Source organism: Populus nigra, chromosome 17, assembly GCF_951802175.1.
Source record: "Populus nigra chromosome 17, ddPopNigr1.1, whole genome shotgun sequence".
NCBI lineage: Eukaryota > Viridiplantae > Streptophyta > Magnoliopsida > Malpighiales > Salicaceae > Populus > Populus nigra.
In genome coordinates, this window is record NC_084868.1 from 11,682,569 (window position 1) to 11,692,527 (window position 9,959).

The 9,959-nt window shown below is 28.9% G+C and overlaps 1 protein-coding gene across 1 annotated transcript; it reads left to right on the forward strand.

Moving 5' to 3' along the window:
• The first annotated feature begins 1,521 nt into the window (after window positions 1-1,521).
• LOC133676548 (probable calcium-binding protein CML36) lies at window positions 1,522-2,581 on the forward strand. The gene has a single exon (XM_062098230.1). The coding sequence runs from the start codon at window positions 1,664-1,666 to the stop codon at window positions 2,312-2,314; it is 651 nt and encodes a 216-aa protein (XP_061954214.1). The 5' UTR covers window positions 1,522-1,663; the 3' UTR covers window positions 2,315-2,581.
• The last annotated feature ends 7,378 nt before the right edge of the window (window positions 2,582-9,959 follow it).

Sequence of the window (9,959 nt, forward strand, 5' to 3'; positions counted from 1 at the left end):
GAGCATGGCCCGCCTAACTAGTCTCTCATCTAATAGTTTATTTTTAAAAAAATATTAACATTAAAAAAAAACACATATAAGAAAAAAATACTATTCACTTGAATAGTAAAAATTATTTTTTTACTCTTGATTGAGAAAAAATAATGCCTCAAGTTCCATTGTAATTCAGTCTGTTTCAATGGATAATTTGAACAATGGTATTTCTATCTTTTTAATTTTAGGAAATGTAAAAGATAGTTTTGCCCTTGGAATTAGGGAAAAAAAAGGCATGGGTTCTTAGGCGTTTTCATCTTTTCATGTAGTTTTTCTTTAAATTTTGAATTCATTGATGGTATTTTTATCTTTTTATATTGAATAATTAAATTTATATATTCAAAAGTTGTTGGCTCGTGATCCCCATATGCTAGGGCATGAGAGGCGTCCACGACTTTTAAACGGCGCATGCAATGTCTTCCAGTGGCCGAGCCTAACCTTTCACCCTGTATTTCAAAGTGCCATCATATTCTTTTCCTCATGGTGCGACGCGTGTCAACGTTGGATGAACAATTATGTCATTGGTAGCCACTTTTTTCTTCTTTTTTTCTCCCTCCTCCCTAAAAAATACATGTTTGTCATTTTTATTTTTTATATTTCAATTTTAGTCCTTATTCTTTTAATTTCTATTTTTTTTATCTTGACAATTTTTATAAATTTTTTGTTTGTTTTCAATTTAATCATTGAATTACAACTTGTAATGTATTATTTTTTTTCTTTCAATTTGATCTTTATTCTTTTGATTTTATTTTTTTCCTTGGTTTTTTTTGTTAAAGTTGTATTGGTTTTTAATTTCATCATTTAATCAAAGTTTATGGTGTATTTGTTTTCAATTTGATTCTCATCTTTTTTTTAAATTTTTGTTAAAGTTTTTTTTTTAATTTAACCCTCCAATTGAATATATTTGATTGCCCTCTTATTTATTTTTTTATTTCATCTTTATTCTTTTAATTATAAATTTTTTATTTTAAATTTTTCTGTGTAGTTAATTTTTTTCATATTATGTTCTCCTGTGGTTGTTAACTTGGTTTAATTTTTTTTAATTTTTTTTTGTCTAATTTCGTGCTTCCACTTTTTTTTTTCAAGGTATCATAATATTTTTTGAAAAAAATTCAATTAATATCATTATTTTTTACATTCTAATTAAAATAAAATAAACTTATTAATCTCAATTTATATTATAACTTAAATAATTAATTTGCATTAACTTAATTTAGACATCATTTTTCACGAATAAAATACGGAATATTTGCATTACTTAATACCGACTTAAAAAAAAAAAATACAGAGCCGTACTGTAGTAGCGCGGGCCCATATATATATATATATATATATATATATATATATATATATATATATATATATGTATGTATATAGCACTGGCCACCACACCGAAAAAAGTGAAATATATATATATATATATATATATATATATATATATATATATATATATATATATAGTACTACTATTGGAAGCTTCGTGGAAGTTGCCTCATGGCCTTCACACTCCATTTAAGCATCCTCCTTCTGCTATCTTTCGTCTCAAAACCCCTCCATTGCTTCTCTTCTTTTTGTCTTAATTATAGCCCTTTCCTCCTCTTGGGTCTCTATCAATCGTTCAGATTTCGCCATGCAACTCATAAAAAAACTCAGCCCGAAACGATGGTTCAGCTCCAAAAAAGACCGATCCATGCTATCAAGATCAGAACCATCGTCGTTTAGCTCAGGTACCGCCTCCTCCGATGCCTCCGATTCCTCCGTCTCTAACGTCAAGGCCAATTCCGCTGCAGCCAACGCTGGTTTTCGGACTCCTACTAGTGTTTTGCCTCAAATATCGGGTGACTTGTCCGATATGTCGACCGATTTTTATTTCGAGTTGACCCAGGCTTTCAAAGTAATTGACAGAGATAACGACGGCCTTGTCTCAAGAAACGAGCTGGAGGCTCTTCTTACCCGGCTTGGGGCCGAGCCGCCCAGCAGCGAGGAGATGGCCGTTATGTTAGGTGAGGTGGACCATATTAGTGTCGAGGTACTTGCGAGTCGTCTCGGGTCGGCTTGCGAGCCGGCTGGGGGTGACGAGCTGAGAGACGCCTTTGTGTTTTTTGATTCGGATCGTGACGGAAAGATAACGGCAGAGGAATTATTAAATGTTTACAAGGCGTTTGGCGACGAAAAGTGCACGTTAGAGGATTGCAAGGGTATGATAGCAGTGGTTGATAAGAACGGAGACGGGTTTGTGTGCTTTGAGGACTTTTGCCGTATGATGGAACTGCAGAGATGATCATGATTATAAATTACGTGATGATTGTCTGTCGCTCTTGAAAAAATGTCCTTTTTTTTTCTTTTTCTTTTTCTTTTTTTCCTCTTTGGGTCTTATTTTCTTAACTTGGAAGTGTTTGCTGGATTGTGTGGGGTTAGTTAGGGAAATGAGATCACAGAAGAGATCACAGAAGAAGGATCATCCAATCGAACGGTTGTGGTTGGTTGATCTTGCTGAGAAAATTGTATTTCCCTCAATCGTATATAGGAGAAAAAAGAATTCCTATCATTGTGTGTTTTGTGGGTTTTTTTTATTCATGGATGATGAGAATTTGTTGGCTAATCATTTATTTTACTAATTTGCTAGATGTGGCTTTGATGATCATGATGATTACATCCATCATATGATCGAAGACTTTCTTCATATTTTTTTCAAATCCTAATTGCAAAACTCGCCTTGGGATTAGATTCAAGCCTGTTTTGCTTTGCATATTATAATTTTTTTAAAATAAAAAAATATTATTTTAGTATATTTTTAAATAAAAAAATAATTATTACTAAATTCCATCCATCCCTGCTGGTTTCAGTGTTGTTTTTGAGTATCGAATTAATTCTAATGCTAATACATCTGAACTCAAATTGAAATTTATAAATGTTTATCTGTGCCATATTTTAACCTGTCTAAAGGACTAAATATTCATCTTTTATTGTAATTTATGAATTGGTATTTATGAAATTATTTGATTCTGATAAAGATATATTGACATTCAATAAGTTATTGGAATGATTACATGATAATATAAATTATATATTGGACATTTCCTAATAGTTTAAACTTTATAATAATATAAATTATATATTGGACATTTCCTAACAATTTAAACTTTTAGATTGAAATGATTTTTTAATATGTTATCAGAGTTTTGATGTCCAAACAGTCACGAGTTTGAATCTCACTATTTCTATTTGTTTGATAAAAATGAAGTACAAGATAATATAAGTTTATACAAATTTTAAACCCAAAAAACTTTCACTTGAGGTCATTTGAAGGAGGTATATTAAAAAACCTCACCTAATAATTTAAGTTTTTATATTAAGATAGTTGTTTGACAGGTTATTTGATAAAAATATCGTAGCTGAAGCTTCGGGTGTTCGAAGAACAAAATCATAAAAAAAAAACTTTGACTCACAATGTTTCTCAAGTTTTCTAATTAGTTCATGTTTTTGCATGTTTCGATTCAAATGTAAAATAATGAAAGATGAAATTTAGGTCTTATACAATTACCCCTCCTGATCGAGAAGCTTTGACTCACCATGAAAACGGCTTGATTGGTCAAAGGAAAATGCTTGAGATTGCTCTGTGGATATTTTTCAAACCATATTTCAATGGATAAATTTTAATCTAAATGCAGTCATTTGCTTCTTTTTATTTATTTATTTATGATTTTAAATAATTTACAAGATTCCCGTCTTGAGCAGTTTCTATAATTATACTAATTAAGCTGCGTTAATCATCCATTGATTCAATTTTTTAAACATCCATTACTCAATTAATTATTCCAATTAAGTCTTTCGGTTCTTTCATGTCACAGTCAAAAAGGAGGTACGTCGGAATGTCCAAGAAAATATTAATTTTGTAGTGTAAAGTGTTCTAACTAAAGAGAGAATATTCTTTAAACAAGAAAAAAAAATTGAAATCTGATAATTATTAAGTAATAATTATATTATTATGAGCAGCATCATTCGTGCTGACAATGTTTGGAGACTTTGATCAGTCCATATTAGCTTCTGTTTTAATCTATCCGATTTAAAAACAAAAACAATTCCAAATTAATTATTTTATTATTTTATAGAAAGAAGAATGAATCTTCGTCGTCTCCCTAACAAAGCCATCTTAACACAAAATAATTCTAGCATAATGTTTTTACTATAAAAAACTAAGTTAACGTTTCAATAATTTATTAGAGAATAATATAAATCATATCTTGAAACCTCACTTAATAACTTAAGGTATTTGGTTAAGATGATTCTTTAACATGGTATCAGAGTATTAATAACCAAGTGGTCACGAGTTCGAATCTCATCATCCTTATTTATTTGATAAAAATTAAGCATAAAATAATATAGGTTTGTGCAAATTTTAAGCCCTAAAGGCTTTTACTTGAGGAAGTGTGTTAATTTAAATCATATCTTGAAGTCTCCTCTAACAGTTTAAATTATTGAATTTAAATAGTTCTTTGACATAAATCAATTTAAATAATTCACTTTAAAACTAAAAAAAGTTAGAAGTATTTATTCTTCACATGTTCATATATTTAGATTATAGACTAGGAATCTTGATGACTAATAAAGAAGCATCATACTCTCTTGATCATTATAACTTTCTTAAAACTTTTATCATAATAAGATTTATTTATGATAATAATTTAGATAATTAATAAAAATAAGAAAAGCTAAATAATGATTTTTAGACACTTGTAAATATCCATTTAAATTTGAAAATGTTAAACGGGATACTCTTTGTATTTATGTTGTAATTAGATTAAAAAAATTGAAATTCCGAATTGTTCAATTATTATAATATTTAGTTCTCAATATATAAGCTTTTAACAAATGTTAAAGGATATTTTTAAAACGTAAACTAGATCATAAACAAATATCATAAATACACACACATACACATTATCCACTGCGGGAAGGTATTTGAGATGTCAATAATATTTTTGTGAGCATTTTTTTAAACAACAGCCGCAAACTCATTAAATACCAAGTTGACCTACTCGAAATCCAGGCTGATTAAAAAAAATTCTTAAGATGATGTTGTCTTTTTGTTTTTTGTTTTTTTTATATAAAAAATATAGATTCTAATGTTTTTTTAAATGTAAGAAAAAGGATGGGAACTCTTTGATGATCTCGGAACCTTCTAATTTGATTTATTACCTAGCCCGAGTTTGAAACTAAACGACATGGAAGTTATTATAACGTGATCCAAATGATTTGACGGGTCCAAAAAAATCCTAACAACTAGTAAAAATAGCTGGATTGCTTTTAAAAAAGATTCAGGATAATATTTTTAAATATTGAAACGACAACATATTAAATCACCACTAGTCAACTTGGGTTAGCTTTTAAATTCACGATCCAAGTCTTAGACACGACCACAACGTGTTAAACCAGTTGACAAGTTGTTTCTTTCTTTCCCCTTCTCCTTTCTCTCCGTGGTTTAGACTTTATTGAGTTTGGGCGAGATGAAATTCATAATTAAATTGAAGAGTTATTAGAAAATCAGGGATTAAATTGAAATTAAGAAGAGGGCTTGCGATCGAGATGAATTTTGACACTCAATTGAAAAGTTATTATAAAATGATGGACTAAATTGAGAGAAGAGGGAAAAAAACATGTCTTGCGCATGTAATACAAGTGTTAATGTGTGAGAGTTGCCACAACATGACTCAGTCAATTCAAGAGCTCCAAAAGTAACTCGAACGCTTGGTTAAAATATTGATAAATTTTAAAAAAATTCAGGATGACATTTATTTTGTTTTATAATATTAAAATGATGACATATTGGATCACTCTGATCAACTTGAGCTAATCATCGAATTCATGACTCGGGTCATGGATGTGACCATAATGCACTAACCTAGTTCGCCAATTATCTCTTTTATTTCTCTTCCCTTCTTCTCTTTTTGTAATTTGGATGTTCATTGAGTTTGAGTGAGATAAAATTTGAGACTAAATTTAAAAGTTATTAAAGAATTAGAAACTAAATTGAAAGAACAAGGCTCAAGCTCAAGTGGGATAAACTCGAGACTAAATTAAAGAGTTATTATAGAATCATAAACTAAATTAAATGAAGAGGAAAAAAGAAGTATTTGGCATGCCGCCATACTAGGGGGACATTTGCGACTTCCTCAAAGCTTGATAGATGGTTTTTTTTTATGCATTTGGAATCATCTTGGCGGAGGTTTCCTTCCGAGGGGGTGTATGGAGGTTTTAGAGCTTAGCTAGTAGGAAAAAAACTATAATAAAAAAATTCAATAAATTAAATTTTATGATACATGGTAATGATAAAAAAGTTAAATTTTGATTATTCTAATTACAAGAAGGAATAATTTGTACTCTTTGCTATATTTTCTAGATGTAAGTATAAAACTGATATATAATATCAATTTGTTATGAAAAACATAATTAGAAAGTTTTTGATCTATTTAAATAATAAAAAGAGATTATGGAGTGAAAATACTAAATTGGGAAGTAGGAAAAACGTTACTTTAAATACATTATATTTATAATATGTATCAAGATAGATCATGAAATTTAATTTTATCAAATAAATATTTGTAAATTGTCGATTTTTTTAAAAATAAATTCTTATAGATTGATACTAGGACTTGAATTTTATATCCGCTTCTCTTGTCTTTGAAAGAGCACCACCAAACTATAAACTTGACTTTTGTCTTCATTTTTCAGGTTCCTTTTTTTTTCCGGAAATATATATATTTTTTTATGGAAACAGTTTTATTAAAAAATAAGTTATTTTCTATTATTTGGATATATGAATTTTTTGTGTGTAGAATAAATTATTTTTATTAATGGTAATAAAATGAGAAAAGTTATGATATGATAATTGTAACTGAGATAATAATGATGGTGATGATTATAATAATAATATTTGTAATGATAATTGAGATAATAATAATATTGATGATATTGATAATAGTTGTTGTGGTTTTGATAATGTTGGCAGAAGTAATGATGAATGATAATAAAAGAAAATTGCTGCCATATGTTAAAGTAATGGTGTGAAAGAGTCATTATGAGATAATAATAAAACAATGATTATATTGATAATAAGATTAATTGTGGTGATAATAGATAGTGGTAGGGTTGTAATAAAAAAATGATGATGATAATAATGATTATAGTGGTGTTAGCAATAATAATTGATGTGGTTAGATAATGTTTATAAGTTAATAATATCAATAAAAATACTTTTTCATATTTCATAGGTTAAACTATTTTTTCTTTAAATGAATTACTATTCAAGAATTGACTAAAAATATTTATAATTCATTTATTTTTTAATACTTATTTCACATAAAAAAATAAAGAAAAAAAAAAACCATTTCCCACAAAACAAAGACACCATCTTAAATGAATATAATTAATTTAATTTCTTTCTCTAGACCCTCGAATTATTAAATTTATGGTCGAGTTTTGTGCAAGTTGTTTTAGGGTTTCAAGTCGATCGATATACTAAAGTACTATCATCGCATCTCTGTCACCTTCAATGTTTGAGGAAAAGGTTAAAAAAAAAAAACCTATCTAAACCTTTATATTGGCTGATGATTTATTCAAAACAGATAAACGGTGGGTTACAAGACCTTATCCTCCATCAGGTTTTTCTTCTTTCTTACTTGGTGTTTAGAAGACGAGATTGACTTCTCTTTGAAACACCGAACCCGTAATCACTTCTTAAAGGAAAAGTGTTGCAGACAGTAGAAGCGGAGCCCTATTGGTAAAATTAAGGTCTGCCAATGGAATCCAGATTTCGTTCTTCAGACTCAATCAAGTTAACATGCGTTTATCACACTCATCTCCCGTCTATAGGTCGTCGTTGAGACCCATAGAAGTCGCTGAAAATGGGCGATTTTGGCGTGAAGTGAGGGGCGAGGACATGGTTTCATGTTTCATGCTTGGTCTCAATTCTGGTGGGGATCATGCATGGAAGAAAACAATTAAAATGCATTGCAGTTTTTACTACAAAACATATCAATAAGCATCACTATCTTGCTTAATTAAGGATTAGGAAAATGACATTCGGTGTTGATCATTTTGTCTTGTTTATGTTATTAATCTTCGTTTTAGTAAGGTAATCAAATAACTAGTCTTCGCTTGGATGGATAAAGATATCGGATGCGTTTCCTCCAGTGTGGTGACCTTTTTCCAGGAAACTTCCTTTGCCTCCTTCAACTTTGGTTAAAGAAAAAAATGGACTTTATCGTTTTATGACCAGGACAAGCTAGTGGTTTCAGACTCTCTGTTTTAAAAGTGATTTCATGCTTACCAAGAGTACTTTTGGTTGGTAAGAAATTGATATTTTTTCAAAGTGATTAAGAAAGGCTAATTAGATCCTTAATATTTGAGAATTAAATCAAATTACACCATCTCTATCTACTTTTATGCAAACTTATCGTTAAGGCTTTGTTTGTTTTTCGGAAAGTAGTTTCTGAAAAATCACTTTTCAAACTTTTCTGTGTTTGTTTGCCATTAGAAAAGTTGGTCAACGAAAAACACTTTCCAGTCAAAGAAAAATTTAGCTTGATTTTCAGGAAAGTGTTTTCCTGGAAAATTTGGGCGGAAAATACTTTCTGAAAGTTGTGAAAAATTTAGAAATATCATTATTTGCTGATTATATCAAATTTGATCCTCAAACTTTTGATTACTATATATATTTTGTTTTAAATATTTATTTTTCAATTTCATCTCTTAAAATTTAATTTTTATATTAACTTTGGTCATTATTTTTATAATTGTTATTTGCTTTTTCCTTATCATTTTTTTATTGAAATTTTTTATTTATCAAATTTGATTCTCTTTCTTTTGATTGTTACTTATTTTATTTGAAATAATTTATGAAATATTGATTATTATTATTTTAATTTCTTCATTTTTAATTTTTTAAAATTTTTTTTAGATTTTATCTCTATTATTTTGATTATTATTTATTTTATTTGAGATAATTTATGAAATTATATTTTTTTTCAATTTCATTCTCATTCAACTTTTAATTTGTAAGATTTGTTATTCATTATTTTAATAAACTTGAGAAAATTACAATATTAATAAGTTATTTTTCAGCTTATTTTTCATGACATAACCAAATACTGGAAAATGTTTTTTAATTTATTTTTCATTATACTATTAAGCATCAAAAAATAATTCATTTTTTTTAGAATTTACTTTCTTAAAAAAAATTTTCTTAAAATTTTTTTTTCATCAAATAAACGGTTCTAAATCATTATTTCTTTTCCCACAACGAGAAAAGGTGACCATCAATTACGAGCCTGGCCCGAGACAGAGCATTAAATATTAGAGGTCCACTATTAACCCAGAGACAATTACAAGCCTACAGTCTCTATGATGGATGTCCACCTACACTGAGACAGAACACTTTCCTTCAACAAAACCAATTTAATTTAGGAGGTTGTAACAGTAGTTAAGGGCCCTTAATCCTTTCTTAATTTTCAGCTTTCAAACTGATGCGCAGATTGGCTGACAATCCTTTTTTTCTCAAGTTTTTATGGTCTTAGCAACCCATCTCAAATATTTTTCTTTTATTGCGAGTTGTTGAACTTGAATAATTCACCTCCGACGAGATGTAGGGGGTATTTAATATCAAAATAATTTAAATAATTTAAACACATACAAAAAAATAATAATTTTAAACTTTGTTTTTGACCGCGTTTCCAAATGACTCAATGAACCGTTTAATTTACAACAGAGAAAAAAAAAGCTCTTTAAGTGACTTTCCAGGGACCTTCTGCTTAAAGTTCGAGACCACCAGAGGCAACTTCTTCAACGTTGGTGATTCATGGTTACAGCTAAACAATAGAAAGAGGATCTATCCTAGCTGCGGTAATGCCGATTACAAGACTTGGTGA